Source organism: Labeo rohita, chromosome 23 (assembly GCF_022985175.1).
Source record: "Labeo rohita strain BAU-BD-2019 chromosome 23, IGBB_LRoh.1.0, whole genome shotgun sequence".
Lineage (NCBI taxonomy): Eukaryota > Metazoa > Chordata > Actinopteri > Cypriniformes > Cyprinidae > Labeo > Labeo rohita.
This window is the reverse complement of record NC_066891.1, coordinates 13,299,521-13,321,703: the sequence shown is the minus strand read 5'-3', so window position 1 is coordinate 13,321,703 and position 22,183 is coordinate 13,299,521. Positions and strand designations below refer to the sequence as shown.

The 22,183-nt window shown below is 37.6% G+C and overlaps 1 protein-coding gene across 2 annotated transcripts; it reads right to left on the bottom strand.

The window, feature by feature from the left end:
* Positions 1-555: 555 nt before the first annotated feature.
* On the bottom strand, positions 556-21,691 carry acvr1ba (activin A receptor type 1Ba). Of its 2 annotated transcripts, none has more exons than XM_051096745.1 (9): positions 21,517-21,691; positions 9,295-9,579; positions 6,978-7,223; positions 6,667-6,897; positions 5,697-5,864; positions 5,430-5,586; positions 5,192-5,316; positions 2,944-3,074; positions 556-2,665 (listed from the first exon to the last, which is right to left on the bottom strand). In XM_051096745.1, the coding sequence occupies exons 1-9, from the start codon at positions 21,605-21,607 to the stop codon at positions 2,540-2,542; spliced, it is 1,560 nt and encodes a 519-aa protein (XP_050952702.1). In that variant the 5' UTR covers positions 21,608-21,691; the 3' UTR covers positions 556-2,539. The 2 variants fall into 2 exon arrangements, with proteins under 2 accessions (XP_050952702.1, XP_050952703.1); XM_051096746.1 differs by having other exon boundaries at positions 9,337-9,579.
* Positions 21,692-22,183: the final 492 nt, after the last annotated feature.

Below are 22,183 nucleotides of genomic sequence, written 5' to 3'. Positions count from 1 at the left end.
TGTAACGTTAGGCGCAAGTACGACCCAATGTTTACAAAGCAAACGTGCAAAGAAAGTCAGACGTCCTTTCCACAAAAAAAAAGGTAAAACAATGGACGATTTTAAAGTTGGAGGAGAGAATGAGACCGAGTTTACGTACCATACCATTTTGAACCGCAGTACACAGATGAAAAACTAACCGCGACTGACTTTTCCAGCGTGATTACACATTGAGTGAAGACACGCATGAGCATTGCAGAGCTAGTGCAAGACAAGCATCTGAAGTAAAAAAAAAAAGTGTGTAGATTTAATTTTGAGAAAATGACAGATCGTTTCGCTAGATAAGACCCTTATTCCTTGACTGGGATCATGTGGAGCCCTCTGAAGCTGCACTGAAACTGCAATTTGGACATTGAACCTGGAATGTTTTCCACAAAAACCTTCATTTCTTTTTGACTGAAGAAACGAAGACATGAACATCTTGGATGACATGGGGGTGAGTAAATTATCAAGAATTTTTTATTCAGGAAGTGAACTATTTCTTAAAACTATTGGAAAGAGTCAATGAAACAGAAATAAGAAAAAGGATTTATTACTGTATACCATTTATGTACATTATATTAACTAACCCACAAGTGGATTTGTTTTCAATATGTTTAAAATACACATGGAACCTCAGGATCAAAAACTCATATGCATCGGACTGAAAGCATCAGCTACCAAGTCTGAACTCTTATTATCAAGACTAAAATGGACAAACATGTCAGGGAATTTGGACTAAATTGCCTCCACAAAGTGGCAGTAACTACTGTCTGAAATAAGTGTCATTCCTTAAGTCTTCAGCAAAAGTTAAAGTACATGTTTTACAAACATCTGCAAAATCCAAGTTGTAAGGAAAAAAGCAAGCACAATATAAATAGTGGAACAATTTGCCTATACATTTCTAAGGACAGAATTCCCAGTGTATGATGTAGAGCACCATGTTATAACAAAGTTTAGTCAGAACTTAGCGTCGCTCAACTCGACTGAATCAAGCTGCTGTCATCAAACATATTCCAGCTACACAGAGCAGATTCATAAGATATGACCTTGACTAAATAAATTGTACAGGTCAATCAGAAATGGACTGTAATAGAGCCTCTTACACATAATACAGGACCCTTATTCTCCTCCAGCCCTTCAACAAGCATTCGCCATCAATGCTAATCTAGTCATGTTTTGCACCTACATATTCCAGTTAACCATTCAGAACCCTTTAGATTTCTGATTGTGTTCAAGGCGTTGGTGCAAGTTAAGTTAATACAGGATGGAGGGAGTAGTGAAGATGGCATTCAAAGGATGATGCAGTGTCGTCGTGCCCAGCATTAGTGATTAGTAAAACTCTAAATGTAAAGATGAGGAAGAAATGTTCAGTAGTACTTATAAATTAAACTGAATGACAACTCTTCAATGCAAGGCAAAGCAGAGAAATATAAATGTTGTAATGCAGGCAAATAGAGAGATGCATTATTTTACTTCAATACTTTACATGTGTGTGTTTGCTGAAGTGGTACTAACTACTACATCCCTAAAAGGACACTGATTGGAAACAAATGACAACAGTGCAGTTTAACATGCCAACATCCCAAAATAATGGGAATGAAACATACTAAAAGTTCCCATTAAAATGCTGATTTAAAAAAAACAACAACAACCATACAAGTGGTAGCGACTTTCCTTATGACAGAAAATGTTCTTAATGTCATCAGATAACATGAGCAATCATCCCGCAATGCATTCAGCAATCACAACACGGATTTTAAGAACCCGAAAACTATTAAATAAAACACATGCGCACACACACACTCCCTGTGAACGTTTAAAAGCATTCGAACCCGAAACCACATCGATGGAGTGAGTTTTTAGCCTGAACAGATAAATTAGCAGGCTGGAGTAAATAATCTGCACTTCTTCATTTCTTCCACAGGAATAAAGAACTGCAGTGCCACTTTGTCACACAGTCACACTTTGCTACACTTAGCTTTGTACATGAATTGCTAGTCATAACAGGAGAAGACAGTGTTATCCACATTTTTTCACATTCTCACAACAGCAGTAGAGCACTATATATAATCGTAGACTGACGCTGGAATATGACATACGGTGTTTTAGTGTGAGGACGCACAAAAATGAAATCTAAACATTCTTTCAAAAAGTCACACGGCAGAGTTCATTTTGGACGAAAGTGGTGAAATAAAAACAATGATAAAATCAAAATGCCTGTCACAGTTCAATTGTCATTCCTGCCAAAAACAAAGAACTCAACAACAATAGGTCCATGGAGGGAGGTTGTGCTGATATCAGCGGTTGGAGGCTCATCCACAAATGGAAACTTTGATGTTGGAGAAATGGAAAAAGGGCTGGGATGGACTCAACCTCAGTAGTTTCATCTTAGATGGTGAGGTAGGCCTCGTCACAACTTTCGAAGGTTCAAAAAAGGGCTAAAACTGGCAGGCTGCTTTTGGCGTAAGTCTTTATTCGCTTGTGCGTCTCTACAGGGATCTGCAGCATCCCGCGTGTTTCAGATCTTAACGTCTTCTTGGACGCTGAGTTGCGAGAGAGTCTTCTTAATCCGCAGAGCCGTAAGCCGCGCCGCTCCGTTGGCATACCAGCACTCCCGCATGATCTTCCCCATCACTCTCAATGCCTGCAGAGAGAAAAGCCAAATAAAAATGAGCTTTTCTTACAAGTATAATTCAGCGAATAACAGCTGAATTTAATTAAAAGGCTGCACTTTCACATCGAAAAATCTCAGATGGCACGGGCGAAACATATCGCACTTAAAATGGTGTTTCAAAATGGCCATATTATGTGAATGTTTTTTCTTTGTGTGGTCTACTGTTATCATCAGTTCTGCCCTTAAATGTCACATATTGTCAGAACAAACTGTGGTTGGTCACTGAAAATGTCAAAGTGAGTTCTTACCTCGTAGCTCTGCCACCAGTTGGGCACATTTGGCCGTAATCTCTGATCACACACCACCTTCCTCATCTCTTCTATGGAGGGGTCGGAGGGCACCAGATCATAGTAGGGAAGCTGGTAATCTTCATGGATGCCTGAGATGATAGTAAAAATTAAATCAGTTGACAGGTCAAGTTTATTGTTGAATGGCTCAATGCAACGCTTTATGTCATATTTCATTAAAGATTTAGTTTTATTGCTCATGTGTAGCAAAATAAATCAGCATTCACATTCCCATGGGAAAATGTTACAGCTGCAACAAAAGATTCTGGATTGCATTTATTTGAGCAAAATACAATATTAGTATCATTTAAAGAAAACCCCAGGTATTAAGACTTAATATAACAAACGATGTCTCTCAGGGTGGGTTCACACTTGTAGTTCGGTTCGTTTGGTTCAGACCAAAAAGGAAAATGATACATTTGGTCCTGCTCCACTTAGCGTTCACATTGGAATCAAAAGGCATAGTGATATGTTCACAACCTGATTGGACAAACTCACCAACACTCCAAACCAAAGGAAAAGGTGCGTGGTTAGTGCGCTGACATATAGCACCATCGTGCTGGGGGTGTCCCGAGTTCAAATCCCGGCTCATTGACCTTTCCCGATCCCAGCCCCTTCTCTTTCTCCCACTTCGCTTCCTGTCCAACTACACTATCCTATCTAAATAAAGGCATAAAAACGCCAAAAATACATCTTAAAAAAAAGCAAGCTCATTGTTGCGTGTATATCGTTTTATTTTCACCACCTGCAAACTCACAAAGAGTTCAGAAAAGGCTCTTTACCTCGTCGTTGCTCCACATTTGCCCTTTTTGCTAATTTTGTTTTGGATACACCGCTTGTTCCCTTGTCATGACCCTTGGTTGCTTGTCATTACTTCCTGTTTTTGGTTTGTTTCTAAACATTCGGTCCGTGTTGCGTCACATTTCATTCGAACTGCACAAGAGTTCGTATGGAAGTAGACAGAGACCCATCTTTTTAGCGGTTTTGATCCGTTTGTTTGGTGCGCACCAGGGTTCGGATGGCAGCATTCACACTTACTCAAATGAACCGCACTAACAGAGCAACCGCACTAGAGTTTGTTTTAATCGAACCAAACATGACAACCCTTAATGAAATATGTAGTGGAAATCCCTTGAAAGATTTACTTTATTTAAAAAAAAAAAAAAAATACACATTGTTTTATACATATTTTGGGCTATGGGGGCGGGGGAGTGCCATTATTTTGATGATGTAAAATGGTTGCAATCTGTGAGCTACTGGCACGATCTGTTACTATTTTTACCGCAACACAACACGGAAAATACAATACTGATACGATGACTACAGCTACTGAAAGAGCTTACCGGTGGCAATAGATAAAGGTGGAAGCTAAAACCAAATGGTGTACTATCAATTTTTTTCCCCCACAAGGAGTCTATTAAACGCCCCCAGATATCGAGCTAAATTCGCGCTGAGAAACTCCTTCAGTGGCTGCGGTGTCCTAACAACCGTCAGCATGTTTACATCCTGCCAGGATGGCAGCTAACGTTTCTTGTCTCTGTCGTTTGTAAGTTTTTTCATTAGCTGTGGGCTACTAAAAGCCTCAAAGGCATCAGGGCTGAAGTGGAGAGAACAAAGACGTGGGTCTTTAGGAAATTTTATTGGTCCACAGGCATCTTCCCATTCTTTTCTGTTCAACTTATTGCTAGGAAGGCAGTTAAGACATCACTTCTCTTGCCCTTCCGCTGTAAATTACAACCAAAAGCCAAACAATGTGGCATCGTATCAGTATTTTAGTTGTGTTGTGGTAAAATTAGCAACAGGCAGCGCCAGTGTCTCAGAGTGCAATCATTTCACAGCATTGAAAAAATAGGGCCCCCCACATTCCAAAATATGTATAAAACGATGTCAATTTTTAAATAATGTAAATGTTTTATGGGTTTTATACTACAAATTTCTGTTAGATACATCACTTATATTAAACCATACAAGTCTTAATACCCAGGGTTCCCTTTAAAATAACTGTTTTCTATATTAATACATAGAATTTACATCAGTGTAACACAATCCTACAGAAATCATTCTATCATGCTGATTTAGTGCTGAATAAATGGTGCCAAGACACGACCCCTAAAACTCTATGGCACCTACAGCTAGTGAAAGCACTGACATTAATCACATTTGTTAAGAGACTGTAGGTGGAAGATAATTTAAGCTCCCTTTTCCTCACCTCCAGCATTACACCGTCGCGCAATCTCCCAGTATACTAGTCCCAAAGCATAGATGTCAGCACACTTGAAAGAATCAAAATGCTTCATGTTGATTGTTTCATCTAGTACCTCTGGGGCCATGTATCTGAAAGGCAGATTAAATTCACATGAGGTAATGCTGTTTTTATAGTTACCTATATAGTTAAAATGATATAAAGCAGCTGCGAATGTAGTAGCAGTGCCTGGCAATGCATGTACCTTTTGGTGCCAACCCTCTGATTAGGTGCGATGTCTATAGTATCAGTGATGGACTCGTGCCGTACAGCGAGCCCCAGATCTGCTATGGCACAAGTACCATTCTTTTTTACCAGGATGTTTTTAGATTTGAGGTCACGATGTGCAATGCCTGGTTTCCCTGTGGGAGGAGATCATAGTGATTGAGTTTGGTTTTGGAGTTCAGGATCTGGGAGATTTTACAGTTCAGATGTAAGGGCTGATGTGTTAGACTGATTCTTTCATAGTTACCCTGTGTTCCCAGGATTTCCATGTGCAGATGTGCCAGGCCACTGGCCGCTGAGAGTGATAACTTAATCATTCCCTCGATTGTGACGGAGTAGTGGTTGAGATAGTCAAATAATGAGCCATGTTCATGGTAGTCCGACACCAGCCACAGCTGTGTCCATGTGCCATTGTCTAAGCAACAGACACAAATATTCAAAGAGATTTAAGGATGGAAGAAATCACTTGTTTTTTATGCTTGATCAATGTACAAAATATTTATCAGGAATCATGTTATGATGACTTAATTAAAAATAACTAATATTAGTTATAATGTTAAACATTAAAATATTAAAAAGCAAAATTAAGTAATTTAATAAAAATGTGATAGATAGATAGATAGGATTAAGTATTTAAAATAGTTACATATTATATATTAAAAATTACGTTTAAACATAAATGTAATTATATGTAATATAACTAGACAGACAGATAGATGATTTATTATTTTAAATAATAGATAGATAGATAGATAGATAGATAAACTAATAGATAAACTATGAAACTATGAAAACTATGATAGATAAACTGAAATGTACTTACATTATAACTAGATAGATAGGATTTATTATTTAAATTAATTATTATATATTAACATTAAAAAAATAAAAAAATAAATGTTTAAAGCTAGATGATAGATAGGATTTATTATTTGAAATAATTTAATTTTAACATTAAAATATAGATAGATAGATAAACAGATTTTATTTTATATAATTATATTAACAATAAAAAAATTAAAAAATAAATGTTTAAAGATAGATAGATAGATAGATAGATAGATAGATAGATATTATACAATCAAATTCTGAAAAATATTTATTAACAAACCATTTTATTACTTAACTATTTATTGAAAAAAAAAAAATTTAACTACTTGTTGAATATTTATTTTAATAATTGATTTGAGCCAATATAAATGACAAATTCTTTATACCTTTATTATCAGCAGCAATGAAGCCCAAGATGTTCTCATGACGGAGCATGATGGTCTGGTAAATCTCCGCCTCACGGAACCAGGAGCGTTCCTCTCTGGATGAGAATATCTTCACGGCCACATCCCCTCCTCTCCATCTCCCCCTCCATACTTCCCCAAAGCGACCTTTACCTATGATCTCCTGCAGTACAATTGTCCTGGCCACTGTTCGCTGAACAAACAAGGGCAGACCTGCAATGAGAAAACTTATTAGCACACAAACAAAACACTACACACAAACAGTAGGTGGACAGAGAAGTGGTGCAGCTTACCAGATCCTGAACCGGAGGTGGACAGATCAAAAATGAGATCCTGTAAGGTCTTGTCTTTGGCCAAGTACAGATGATCACAGGACGGATCCTCAACATCGAGTCGCTGCCGATGGTTATAGTTGCGCTGGTGATACTGGAAAACGAGCACTCCCACAATAAGCAGCAAGCAGAAGAGGAAGACCGGGCCTGCTATTATTGCCACCAGCTCTACAGGACCCCAACTGTCCACTTTATCTTCAGTAAGCCCTGAAAGAGAGGAGTAATATGCACTTTACAAGTTGAACCTAGAGGGGTGAACAAATATTAACATTCTCTTCAATACTGATGATACGCAGATTATTATTTTCATGCTATGACAAAACTCTATTGATTATTCAAACATCTTATTGATTCAGTAACGAAACATCGTAGTGTGTCACTCAGAGATGCACAACAGTTCTGCTGTGGCTTTGTTTGGCACAATTTTCATTGTTTAAATACAGCAAAAACAGAACTGTTGTTTCTGAAATATAAGTCAATTACTATTAATGTCATGTTTATTGAGGTGTTCATTAAATCAATATGACATTTGTAATCGTGATGATATTTGGAGAAAAACGTCACTCTTTGTGTGATATTAACTATATGGGATTATATAAATATGAAAGACATAAAAGTCATACGGGGGCATTTGTAGTCTAACCTACATCTTGTAGTGTATAGGTGAACTTTTTAGGTATGTGTTTGTTTGGTTTTTGCAATATACTCGATAAATATCAAATAAATATCGCATATCCTTTAAACAACAATTACGATCTACAGTTGAAGTCAAAAGTTTACATACACCTTGCAGAATTGGCAGAACATTAATTATTTTACCAAAATAAGAGGAATCTTACAAAATACATGTAATTTTTTATTTAGTACTGACCTGAATAAGCTATTTCACATAAAAGATGTTTACATATAGTATGTTTACAAGAGAAAATAATAGTTGAATTTATAAAAATGACCCTGTTCAAAAGCTTAGATACACTTGACTCTTAATACTGTGTTGTTACCTGAATGATCCACAGCTGGTTTTTTAGTGATAGTTGTTCATGAGCCCTTGTTTGTCCTGAACAGTTAAACTGCCCACTTTTCCTTCAAGTCCCACATATTCTTTAGTTTTTCAGCATTTTTGTGTATTTGACAACTGAGGGACTCATATGCAACTGTTACAAAAGGTTCAAGTGCTCACTGATGCTTCAGAAGGAACACGATGCATTAAGAGCCAGGGGTGTAAACTTTTGAACAGAATGAAGGTGTGTACATTTTTCTTATTTTGCCCAAATATCGTATTTTTTTTAAATTAGTACTGCCCTTCAGAAGCCACAGAAGATGCTTACATGTTTCCCAGAAGACAAAATAAGTTAAATGTACCCTGATCTTCAAATTCAAAAGTTTTCACCCCCTGGCTCTTAATGCATGGTGTTTCCTTCTGGAGCATCAGTGAGCATTTGAACCTTCTGTAATAGTTGATTCCCTCAGTTGTCCTCAGTGTGAAAAGATGGGATTATTTTCTGTTGTGGACTATATGACAACGTCTTTTATGTGAAATATCTTATTCAGGTCAGTGCTAAATAAAAAAAATAACATGCATTTTGTATGATCCCTCTTATTGTGGTAAAATAATTAACATTTGCAAGATTTTTCAAGATGTATGTAAACTTTTGACTTCAAGCTAAATAAAACATTACATTTTGGCTGCTGACTGATATTGTATCCATCTATCTATCTATCTATCTATCTATCTATCTATCTATCTATCTATATGTATATATTATCTATATATATATATAACCGTTCAAAAGTTTAGGGTCTGTAAGATTTTTCTTGACAGAATGTATATATTTTGAAATATTATTACAATTTTAAAATAATTGTTTTCTATTTTAATATCTTATAAATATTAATAAATTGTTTTCTATTTTAATATCTTATAAATATGAATAAATATTTTAATTTATTCCTGTGATGGCAAAACTATTTTTTTGCAGCCTTGACTCCAGTCTTCAGTGTCACGTGATCTTTCAAAAATCATTTTAATATGCTGGTTTGCCATTCAGACATTTCTTATTATCAGGTTTGAAAACAGTTGTGCTGCTTAATATTTTTTTGGAAACCGTTTTTGAACAGAAAGTTCAAAATAACAGCAGTTATTTTAAATAGAAATATTTAATGCATCCTTACTAAACAAAAGTATTAATTATGTAATTAAACAACTGAATTAAATACATCATTAAATGTAATATTTAATTGACTGAATGAATCTTGCAATAAATAAATAAACAAATACCCCAAACTTTTGAAGGGTAGTGTATTTGGCCTGTACTCCTACCGCTGGGAATCTGAAGGTTGATGCTGTTGCAGAAGTCCGTATAACAGCAGTGTGTGTTGAGCAGGCCTTTGGCGCTCAAGCAGTAGATGGGCTGTCCTGGTGGTACCAGGCTGACACGTGGGATGCAGATCCGAACTTGCTGCTCCTCCTGACCATTCATGTAGGATGTAGAGGCCATGCAGGCCCCATCGGTCTCGCACACATAACCGCTGCTCTCACAGGCGGTGCAATTACACTTAAGAGCTAGAGAGAGAGAAAGAGAGATGAACAATTAAAATACGACTCTAAATAACTGCAATATGTCTTCATTCTAATGTCAGATCATGAATGAGGATGTATTTACTTATTCCTGCTTTAAGTGAATTGTGCCAACTCAAAATATCCACCAGAGGGCAAGCAAGAGCAAAATAAGGACATAAGGAATCACTGAGTAAGGCAACTCAGGCCAGAGGCACTGCATGCAGAGTTCAGTTCACTACCAAACTGCATAACATGAAACTAAATCCGCCACTGCAGATGAACCCAAACAGACTGTGTATAGCAGAAGCTGGCATGGAACAGCCAGATTTGGACCCTCACTGCAGCACCTTGATATCAGCAAAACACTTCACAGAGTATTGCATTATTGCACAGTCATAGAACTCAGTTTGCAATAAATAATTAGCAAGATGATTCGATTTGACACGGAAGAGGTAGTAGGATCAACAGTGCACTCAAATCAAACTAAATGTTGATTTTTATTACACTAAAAACTATATTTAAAAAAAAAGGTTAGGGTATGTTGGGTAGTTGTAAAGTATTTATTTTTATTAAAATGCTACCAAAACACTAAAACTAATGATGTACAACATTAAACTGACATTATGTTTTGTAGTTACTTTATTTTTATTATAACAAAAGTACCAGAGGTAGACTACATATCAACTAAGATAAAAGGGACTTTAAATATAGTCTTGAACAAAGTGGGGCCTTGGAGTCAAAATGATTGAGTAGCGCTGGTCTACAAGATTTTAATCATTCTTTTTATTGTCAGATTGCTTTAAAAAGTAGTATGAATAAGTACTGATTTTACACAGTATATACTCATCTAAAAACAAAACTCATCTATTGGCAAGGTTGTTGTTAGATTTTGGAATTGACACGTGGAAACTTGTTCACGGACCAGCTTGGCAAAACTTAAAATATGAACCAATTCTTCTATATATCACTATCACTAACTAGAGACCACTTGGTATGTTTACATAAGCCAATTTCCTTCATTTGGAATAAATATAATTTCATTTCAGATTCTAAAAATTTCGTTTATATGAACTCTATCAGAAAGAAATGGGCAAATATTAAAGAGGATTGGATCACGTAGTAAAGTGTAAAAACAATTGTCAGGCCGTTGGCGACCTCTGCAGGCTTGTAATGCATAATGTATGTTAGCTGTATTGTTTACAATACATTATGTATTTTAACAGTTTTGCTCAGTAAAACCAATGATTACTTGCTTTTGATACTTTATTTGACCTAATTATTATTGCCTCATTGCTATAATATATGTATTTTAAGTCATTTCGAAGGTTATTGTTAACTTTAACAATTTTTTTAAATTAAAGTTATTCAAGTACTCGATTAATCGCCAGAATACCCATTTATCAAAATAATAGTTTTTCTTTGCACACAAAAAGTATTGATATGTTTGAAACAATGATGTCACATGGACTATTTTAACAATGTCCTTACTACCTTTCTGGGCTTTGAACATGTCAGTTGTGCTGCTGTCTATACATGGTCAGAAAGCTCTCGGATTTCATCAAAAATATCTAAATTCTGATTAGGAACGAAGGTCTTACAGGTTTGGAATGACTTGAGGGTGAGTAATTAATTACAGAATTTTCATTTTTGGGTGAACTATACCTTTAAGTACCTTGGAGTACCATGTAAATACAATAATCTATAATAGTAATGTACAAAATGTAAAAACTAACATGGTTACACCTTAAAAAAAACATGGTAACATCATGATACCTTTTTGTTTTCATAATCTTAAAAGCCTGAGGGCATAAATAAACTATATCATTAATCTTCAGGGGCATTCAAATAGTCACCATGACGGACGACCATCTCGTATTTTGTAGCTTTTTTAGAGCTGTCATCACCATTGTGTATTTTTGTGTCTCTTCACCAGATCAGAAAAACTCAGACAGGATGTGATGACTGCTGGTACGCAGACTGCCGAGGGTGACCGAGGTCATGACACGAGGGGTGGCGTTCATACTTCAGTGGCGCCCTCGATTTTATCCGAGCGGCATACAATGGCAGGCCACTCAAGACAAATTGCAGTGGTTTTAAAATAACAGGACTTCAGACGCTTGACTGTTGATCACAACAGGACCCACCAAGGGACAAAAAGCTCTTTAATGCCCAGTCTTTTCTGGGCGTCCCTGTCAAGAACGTTCTATTCTAATCCTCCCTTCTCATTTCAACGCTTTTCTTTTGCCTTTCCCACATGTTCAGGCCTCTGTTTTTAACTTTGTAGTCCACCTGTCACTCATCTCGCTTCACACACACTTAACTAATCTGACTCACTACTCTTCCTCCCACAGTTTCTCGCACACAGGTTTACTGCACAACTCATAACATGCAAGTGGCAGAACCACACCCTTGTGAACAAGTGTCAACTTTGCTTTTCCACCGTGCGTATTTGTGTGTGGGGGGATGTATGTGTCAAATGTCAGAGTAAGAGAGAGTAGGGAGTGTGAGACAGTGTGTTTGTGTACTCTTTATAAATCTTATACAGGCTGTGATCTAACAGACACCGAAGCGCACTGCCAGTAACCGTTAGTGGAGCGGATCCAAGTCAACTGAAGTTCACATGCACAAGGAATTTCCTGCAGATTACACGGAGGTAACCAGGCCCTGATAGCGAGAGAAAAACAACCCGGTGCCATAATAACCCCCTAATGGAGCACACACGATATCATTAAATCACCGGGCAGCAAATAGAATGACCGTAATTGCCTCATAGTCTCTTTCTCAAGAGGTCTGAGAAATGCAATGTAGATATCACATTAATCACAATCAGGATGACTATACTTACAGCTGAAGTGTGTAATTTTTTGGTTCAGACGCTTAAAGGAATATTCCATGTTCAGTTGCTCAATCAACAGCACTAGAGGCATAATGTTGATTAGCACAAACATTTATTCCCACTTGTCCCTCCTTTTGTTTAAAAGTAAAATGTGAATAAGGCCAATCCTTCAATAGTAAAGCCACAAGATGTAAACAATATGCGTATTAACGTGATTTCAGTGTGGGAAAAAAATCACTTACTAACTGTTTTTATATAAAATTATATCCAATTGTACAATTTTGTGGTCATGGTTACATAATTTCAATAAAAATGCCTGGAACAACTTTACAGTTCAAATATTACACAAGTTTCATAAGATTAATTGTAAGTGCTTTTCTATTATATTATATTAGCACTTTCAAACTGCCCAATTTACTACCATTGTAAGTGCCTCACTGTAACTGAAATTTCTGTTTGAGGGACAACATTATGCCGCAAATCCAATTTGCAGATGCAACTATAAGTAACCATCCATAGACCGATATAAACCATTCATCAAAACATTTCTGTTTGAGAATCCTGACACAGTAAAACTGACTCAACTAAAGGTGTGATTTGGGAGCACGGCTATCTGTTTTGTCATCCAATGAAAGATGAAGGGAGTGTTTGGGAAAATCTGTTTCAAAAAACAGTTATTATTTTTGCAGGTCTGCATGGTGACAAAGAAATTACACACTTCAGTTTTTAAACAATAAAGGATTCTCCATTAAACAATAAGGATTTCCCGAGACGTCACAACTGCACAACACAACACTGGTTTTTATGTCAGTCCATCAGCTCATGAAATCACAGTTATGAAATCACAATACACATATCAACATGGCAATAACTTTTGACAACAACACTAAATTACGTCAAAGGACACTATACGGCAATCAATGTGTGAAATTTAGGGGTGGGGGTTGAATTGATTCACATGTGACTCGTGATTAAGTCTTCTAGCGATTCACAAATTTCAAAAATCGAATTTGTAGTTAATATAATAATATGAATACACTGTTTGCTCATCTGCATTGTCTTTTGGACGCTTTCTTATCGGATGTCAGATAATCGTATATTAGATGTCTTTAGGATGTTTATGATTTAGAATGCATGTAAAACTGACTGAAAGACGTCTGTCAGACATTTTTACACAGCAGAACCCAGATAGCACACGTACGTCTGCAAGATGTCTGTTAAAGATCTCTTGATCTGGAAAGCATCTGCTGTGTACAAACATCTGATAGACGTCTGTAAGATGTCAGTTTTACATACATTCTAAATCATAAACATCTTAAATATATCTAATAAATGTCTATTTGACATCTGATAGGAAACATCCAATAGATGTGAAGCAGATGAGCAAACACTAAAAGGTGTAAATGCAGACATCAACTAGACATCACCATGATGTACATGTGCTATCAGGGAAGTGTTTAGAAAAATATTGTATCTTTTGTTATTATGGGAAGTGGGGATGTGCCCGAATAGTGGATCCTTATTAGGAAAGACACTGAAAACAAAGAACTCATTGTACGGAGCCACTAAAGGGACTTTACAGTACATAAAATTTCACTTACCACATAAACAGAGTAAGGAGAGATGACTGATAGGACGATGGTGAATGATAGGCAGATCCTGACCACCATCGACAAACTGCCGCCCCATAGTATAAACGTATGGGTGATTGTAAAGCTTGAAAGTGAAAGTAAAAAGCCAACGCGTATGCGGTTTTAATGCCCTGCACATTAATAACGGCTCTCAGATGCCTGAAATTTATATACAGTATAATTACCCAATATAATTATGAGAGAAAGCAATAACATTTTTATTTATCTACTTTTTTAGTGGTTCCGTAGTACGTCATTTCCTTTCTGAACACAGTATTTGGATTCGGGCACATCCCTAATGGGAAGTGTAAAATATTTTTGATGCATTAGGAAATTAGTTAATTGAAATTAGTTAACTGATTTCTTGAGTCAGGACTAACCATACTATAGACTGGTGTGTTTTTGTATCAAAATAGTGCATTTGATGTCCAGTGTGCACAAAAATTGTGCTGAAAAATCATGATTAAAAAAAAAAAAATATGATTTTTAGTTGAATCATAACCCCAAGAATCGATATGAATCGAATCGTGAGGTACCGAAAGATTCCAATCCCTAGTGAAATTGCGTACTTTAATAATATTGTGTATTCACTGAATGTAACACTTTGATGTTGTTAAACATGCAATTTAAAGTCAGCTTCAAATTTACCTTAGCTATTTTGTAAGTGCATGTTATAGATCTTAATATAAACGATTATTGTGCATGTATTTTATTTATTAATTTATTTTTTAGCTCATAATTTTTAACAAAAGTGCCGTATAACTCGATCTTCTGGTGAAAATGACAGGCTGGTGAAGTATGGCGGATTTCTTAAATCATTTAGTCTGCTTAACCATGCTCTACCAAAATTGGCTGTAAGCTCACACACATTTTTGAGCGCAACACCCATGTCTCAACATCAAATAGACTAAACAAATTCCCAGCCTTACAACTTTTACTTTTACTGATAATCTGTCACAGTCGGATGTACATTACAAGACATGTTGCTACTTTCATCGCGACTTAAACCTCAAGGAGCATTTTTTGGTATTTTACACATTTAAAACAAGCCATTTTTTAAACTTGAAATTTGATAGCTATGCCAGTTTCCACCTCAAAGTAAAAAGTCACATTCTTAGATATAAAAAAATTTTTTTTTTTTTTTATGTACTTACCATGACTTTAACTTACTAAACCAAACTTTCCGCATCATTACCAAACACTAAATCACTTATGCTACAGTAACCCAATACTCTTTCCACTCACATTCCTAGCAACACGGTCTGTGAAACTTCAAAAAGACCAATCAAAGTTTATGCAAAGCTAGTCGACAACGCGGCGTGCGTGGCTCCAAACCTGCGGCGAGGGAGCGTGAGCGGTTCTGGCCAAGCGAGGTCTTGTATGCGCATAATTGGTGGCCTTACACTGGCTCTTTGTGTGGAGATTAAGGGGACATGAGGAGGGATTGGGCGGGCTGTGTCTGGACAAAGGATGGGAGTGGGTTGTGCGGTGGAGGATGGGGGAGTTACTGTTCGAGTGGCTGGGGGGTAGGGGACTCCCCTGACATGCTTTTAAGAGCTGCCGGTGAAACAGATATGCCAGGACAGAACACAGAGAGGTAACAAAGGGCGACTTACAGAACCCCCAGCTGCGACGGGATTTCGGCCGAGAGACTAGCTGCGACAGACCTTAAAACCCTAGTCTAGACTTGGCTTAACCCAACAGAAAAGGGGGAATTCACTAAAGGACGACATCAAAATCTCACTGCCAGTGTGAAGTTCCTATCATTCCATTCTTGTTCAGACAGGAAATGAAAACCGTTGTGGGAAGACGTGAATGAAATCGTTGCCATTAACAGTGTGCTTGGCTGATCAGAGCCGGGCTCATGGGAAGTCTTTAGTCAACGGTGAAGCCGCAAACAACTTCACATTACCGGTACTGTGACTAAAGCCTTTACTATGGAGCACAAATTTCACAACCTCTCCTTCAGGAGTACCAACTTTCCATGTTGGGGTCAAAGCGGGGATTAAGAGCTCACAGGGTTTGTGGTTTAAACACTCAGAGGCAAATATTGCCCCCTGCAACACAAGCAGTCCTCTCGTATCTATTACAAATGGACGGTTAGAGCGGTGGAGGCATTATCTCTTGCTTCACCTCCTCTGGATAATGAAAGCCCATCATCCTCCTCTTCTAGCAGGATGCCAGGGGCTACTGAGAGCGGGCAGACTGAGAGAGTGCAGTTACCCAAGATGCATAGAGCTGAAATGAGATCCATTGAGCACCCAGACAGGGAGCTGATTAAGACATGCCGACGCCACCAGACAGAGCGCGCACACACACTCGCGCAGACGTGCACTCTAAAACACACGTCCAACTACACTCACAAAATCAATGCAGTGAAAGGAAGGGGAGCTTCTTCTGAACCCTCATGGTCAAATTACTCATCTGGTCCAGAGGCACAAATCTCTTTTCCCCCTGAAAACATTCAGAGTTTTTTTCTCTTTCAAAGGCAGGAGCCTTAAACCATTTCATGCGACAAAAATACAGCCCTTTCTGACAAGTACAAGAGGTGCATTCGTTTTAAATAGACACTACCATTCAGACGTTTACAGTCTTAGATTTTAGAGTAAGGTTGCATTTGTTTGATTTAAAAAAAAAAAAAACAGTAAAACGGTAACATTATTACATTTTAAAATAACTTGTTCTATTTTGTTTATTTTAAAATGTATTTTTATTCTTCAGTGTCACATGATCCTTCAGATATCTTTTTAATATGCTGATTAGCATGTTATCAATGTTGAAAACAGATTGTTTAATGAATAAAAGTTTAACAAACAGCATTTATTTCAAATTAAAATATTTTGAAACAAATGTCTTTTCGCTGGACTTGATGGCTGAGCTGTGTAATGATATGTCAAAAATGTCTGATGGAAAAAATAATGCTATACGGGTTTGGAATGACATGAGGGTGAGTAAACAATGACAGAATTTTTCCTTTAAGCTTATTATAATATAAATGACCCTTATTTTTAAGAAAATTAAACCTGCAAGATAATGTTTTTTAGCACTAAGGGGAAAAAGTCAAATTAATGTGCTTATCTATAACATGCACTATAATGTAGGTCACACAAAGGTCTGTCTCTCAATGTAATCGGTAATGCCCGCCGGCCATTCGGGTCATTAGCAAGGTCATTAATGAAGCGGAGACCAGCTTCAGTCGGCTGTGACCGTGGACTCAACCCCAGCAGCCGGCCTCCCCAGACACATGCTCGCACGCACACACACTCGACATGAACCCACATATCTTTCTTTGCTACACTTTCCGTTCTCTGATCTTATATACAAGCACACACATGCAAAATATGGCTTAATGTGCTCCCTTTCATTTCCATAACAGCACTCTCACAGCACCTGGAGCGCTCCTGTGATACGGGCTTCAAATGTTTGCTCCTTCCTGCCTTCATAAAACAAGTTCAGAGACTTTCAGAACATTTCATAATTTTATGTGTTAATAAACAGCTAAAAGTACAAATGTACAGAGAACAAAAGTAATAGTTAACAACCAAAAAACAATAATAATAAAAAAACAAACAAACTTATACTTACTCTCAGACCATTCAAGATGTAGATGAGTTTGTTTCTCTGTCATTTGTTTCACTGTCATCACCAGTGTATCCTCTGGAGTGAAAGGGTGCCGTCAAGATGAGAGTCCAAACAGTTGATAAAAACTACACAAGTAACTTACGCGACTTCAGTCCATCAATTAACACAGTGGAAAAAGTCCATCCCCTGTTGTCCTGCCACATCAAACTCCACCAACATATTTGTTTACCTACTTGTAAATGCTGCGCGTATTTCTCTCCTGATTCAGACTAGTTGATTTTTCAATGGAGAAACACAAACACACAGCTTTTCATTTCACAAGACATTAAAGGAGAAGTTCACTTCCAGAACAAAAATGTACAGATAATTTACTCACGCCCTTGTCATCCAAGATGTTCATGTCTTTCTTTCTTCAGTCGTAAAGAAATTGTTTTTTGAGGAAAAATTTAGGATTTCTCTCTGTATAGTGGACTTTTATGGTGCCCGTGATTTTGAACTACCAAAATGCAGCCTCAAAGTGTTCTAAATGATCCCAGCCAAGTAAGAAGGGATATTTTCTAAAAAAAAAATAAAAAATAAAATAAAGGACAATTTATATATTTTTTTAACCTCAAATGCTCGTCTTGTCTAGCTCTGCATTTACTCTGTGTATTCTGTTGTTTTTTTTTCTGGTTTCTTTTTTTTTTTTTTAGAAAATTGCATTTTGGTAGTTTAAAATTGCGGGCACCATTGAAGTCCACTATATGGAGAGAAATCCTAAAATGTTTCCCTCAGAAAACATAATTTCTTTACGACTAAAAGAAAGACAGACATGAACATCTTGGATGACAAGGGGGTGAGTAAATTATCTGTAAATTTTTGTTCTGGAAGTGAACTTCTTCAACTGCTGAACTGGAGTTGTTTGGATTACTTGCGCATTATTGTGAAGCTTTTATCAGCTGTATTCTGACTGCACCCACTCGCTCCATAAGTGATATAATGCAAAAAATTCTCCAAATCTGCTCTGATGATTAAACTCATTGACATCCAGATGACCTGAGGGTGAGTAAATTTGACAAGTTTTCACTTTGGCTGACTTCAACTTCCTTCAACTCACTTCTTCCACTTTGCTGATGTTTTTATGAGAAGTGGAACACATTAATGGTCATTTCTTGTAAGCAAGTGAGTCACTCATAAAATTTTAGTTTAAATGGGTTATTGTGTCATTCCTGAAGAGTTTTTCACTAAACGTAAGCGTAGGAAAGGAGGGACTTGGAGCACGTTTAATGCTTCGGTTTGGTCTGTGTGTGAAAGGAAAAGAAAAATGTGCGAGAGAATGAAAGATGATGAAAGCGACGCACCCTGCCTCACGGCTGTCTGCCTAGCTCACAGTGCCCATATCACATTGCTGTTGTTTTCTCACACAGGCCTGCGAGAAGCGTCACATGGACATCTAGAAGCTCGAAGACTCACAACCGGGCCAGTTTATCAAAAACAAACAAAAAAACAGCCTGCTTACTGAGAAACTAGGCAGTCCAACTGCAGAGCCTTGAAACTCGGAATCACCTTAGATTGCTTGGTTTCAGCAGCACCTCGGTGGAATAATTACCATAACATGGCTGGAGTCACCAATCTGTTTTATTTCCACTAGTCTGCGTCCAACTACCGGCAGCTGTGCAAACCCATCACTGGCAGCCCGAAGGCGCCTCTCGCGCTACAATCCGCTCACTGTAGAGTCTGACATTGAGCTGACCCAGTCAGACGTACTACAGGTGGGATCTGTCTGTTTAGCATTTCCTATCAAGTTCTATTAGAGCATTTGGCAGCATTTTGTGCCACACAACCGTTTGCGAACAGTGGGAGCGATGCTTCTCGGAAAAAGATGAGTCACCAATTAGAGATCACAGATTGCTGAACTTTTTCAAATCGGAGATGAAAATGGCCCCTGCTGTGCTACATTTCATTACACAGTCTTCAGCGATATGTCTGGAGCACGGCGAGCTGCAACGGGGAAAGATTTCATTTCAAATTTTGAAGACCAAGAAATCCACACTCATTAGTATTCCAGTAATGATCACACTAGAAAAAAAGTGGCTTCGTTTTCATACTATATTTTGTTGCCTTCTCAAAATCGAGAACAACATCACACTGATTTGCACAGTCTTGTCCTTCCAGAAAATCTCACTAGTGTTTCCAAGCATAAACTGTTATCGTGCTGTGCCATGCAACCACAGACATGTTTATTTGTGCTGTGGATGTAACCACCATCAGTTTGGCCATACAAAAGAAAGGCAGACTCCCTTGACAGGCCACTGAATAGGGCTCATTGCCCACATTTCCATTACAAAGAACCAGACTCCAAATCTGACTTGAGTCTGAACTTGCTGAATGACCAGCTTCCCATCGTACTCTACAACAAATATGTACTTGCCAGGGGTTATAAAACACAACATTAGTTTTCTAGAACCAGTAAAATATGTGAATAAATTAAGAAATTGGCCATATTTTAGGCCTTATGGCTCGGCAATAGCAACGGGGTCAATGAGGACTGTTTTCGCCAGCTGAAATATACAATGCTGATTAATGTTAAGAAACACCACCGGACTGTTTTGTAAACAACGTATACCACAGCAAACGATGTACTGTCAACAACATTTATGATATAATCTAACACATAACTATAAACAAGGCCAGTCATTTTTAAATGAATCCCAGTGAGTTACATGTCACAACTAGTAACGGGAAGTAATTGCTGTGTTCGTTTTTTTAAACATTCCTTTGTTTTCATTTTATACAGATTTAATAAAGAGAAACATGTCAGCCGTCAACACTGAATGGTAAAGCATCAAAGAAAAATAAATAATAATCATGAAGATTTACTAACAGCTTATATGTAACCCTGGACCACAAAACCTTAAGTAGCACAGGTAAATTTGTTTACATTGTATGGGTAAAAACTATCGATTTTTCTTTTATCCCAAAAATCTTTAAGCTGTTAAATAAAGATCTTTAGAAGATTTTTGTAAGTATTTCTTGTTTAAAACCAGTCAGAAAGAAAATGGAATTTAACAAACGACTCTGCGATTCATTTACGCATGGTGACGCATTTACGTCATCGTGTGGTTCGTTACACGCCGAACAACCGTTTTTGTTTTACTATGAATCGACAATATCCGAAAGAGACGGTTTCCGGTTCGATTCAACGAGTCGGTGAGTTTGAAACTCGAAAAGCGGTTCTGTTCGTGAACAAATCCTTCAGACCGGTAGTGTGAATGTGAACCGGTTCAACCGATTAACCGAAACGATTCGAATCAGAGGCACGAGGCAGCAGGAAGTGGCTTGTCACAACATGCAAACCAAGGTTGGCGTTGCAGGTAGGTTTATAAATGTAAGTTTTGCAATATCTGACGTCAGTTATGTAAAGTCATGTGAAAGGTTTGGACAATATTTTATAGTTGTTTAACGTAACGTAAGCTTAAATACAGACATTTCATTTGTAAGGTACAGCAGGCCTTATATGTAACAGGGAAAAGTGTTTACACACACACACACACACACACACACACACACACACACACAAACAATAGTGTATTTGGCTATATTAAAAACAAACGCCAAACACAAACGCGGTAAGATCAAAATAGACGAGCCTCAAAAATGATATATACAAACATCAAGTATATTCCGCGAATAAAGCGCAATTCGAAATACAAGACTTGTTCTATATGAATAAGAAATGATTTACGGTACAGATGACTGCTTTACAAACCCCAGACACAGCGCCATGATGAGCGCCAGGCTGCCCCGTCCAGCACAGCACAGCCTGGCCACACTCTCTCTCCACACACCAGCAGCCTATCAAATAAATAAATACACAGGGAGAGAGGTGACACACACAAACACCCGACTCACCATCGCCGACCGCTATTAATCCACACAGGGCGAGCAGCGCTACAGCAGTTCGTCGTGGAAGCATGACTGCAAGATTCCCATCTCTTAGCATTAATGCATTCGTTGTGTGTGATATTGACAAGCGAGCGAGACTTCCAACACAACCACAAACCAACCAACCATACACCGCCTGCCAGGCTCGGCTAGACAATAGTGGGTTAAAGGGGTGTGCCTAGATTTAAAGGGGAGGGCTCCACGCCTGGGCTCCTTTGTTGTGGTGAAATGTCTCTTTACAAGGACTCATTTGTGAATTGGCCTGATGGTCCTGTCTGTAGTTGAGGTCTCATCAGGATTGTTTTTTATTTATTGTGTCATATTTTATGTTCCACATATTTAGCTTGTGGCTTTAACATGGATAAATTAAGGCAAGTAGCCCTGATTCTTGAACTTTGGGTCAAAACAGTTTACAAATCACAGGGAAAAAGTTTATAAATCAAGGAATTTATTTTGGAATAATCTGTTCAGAATGTTCAGATGCACACTACGCTTAAAAGATTTGTTTTTAAAATATGTCTCTTCTGCTCACCCAAGCCTGCATTTATTTGTTTCAAAGTACAGCAAAAACAGTAATATTTTGAAATATTTTTACAATTTATTTATTTTTATGTATTTATTTGTGATTTCAAAG

Bases quoted from the DNA above. Each gene is read 5' to 3' on its own strand.
- acvr1ba (XM_051096745.1), bottom strand. From the start codon at position 21,607: ATGCTAAGAGATGGGAATCTTGCAGTCATGCTTCCACGACGAACTGCT. The intron at 9,580-21,516 runs GTGAGTCGGGTG...CTCTCTCTCTAG, and splicing joins ATTAATAGCGGTCGGCGATG to CTCTTAAGTGTAATTGCACC. The intron at 5,587-5,696 runs GTAACTATGAAA...CTCCTCCCACAG, and splicing joins GGAAATCCTGGGAACACAGG to GGAAACCAGGCATTGCACAT.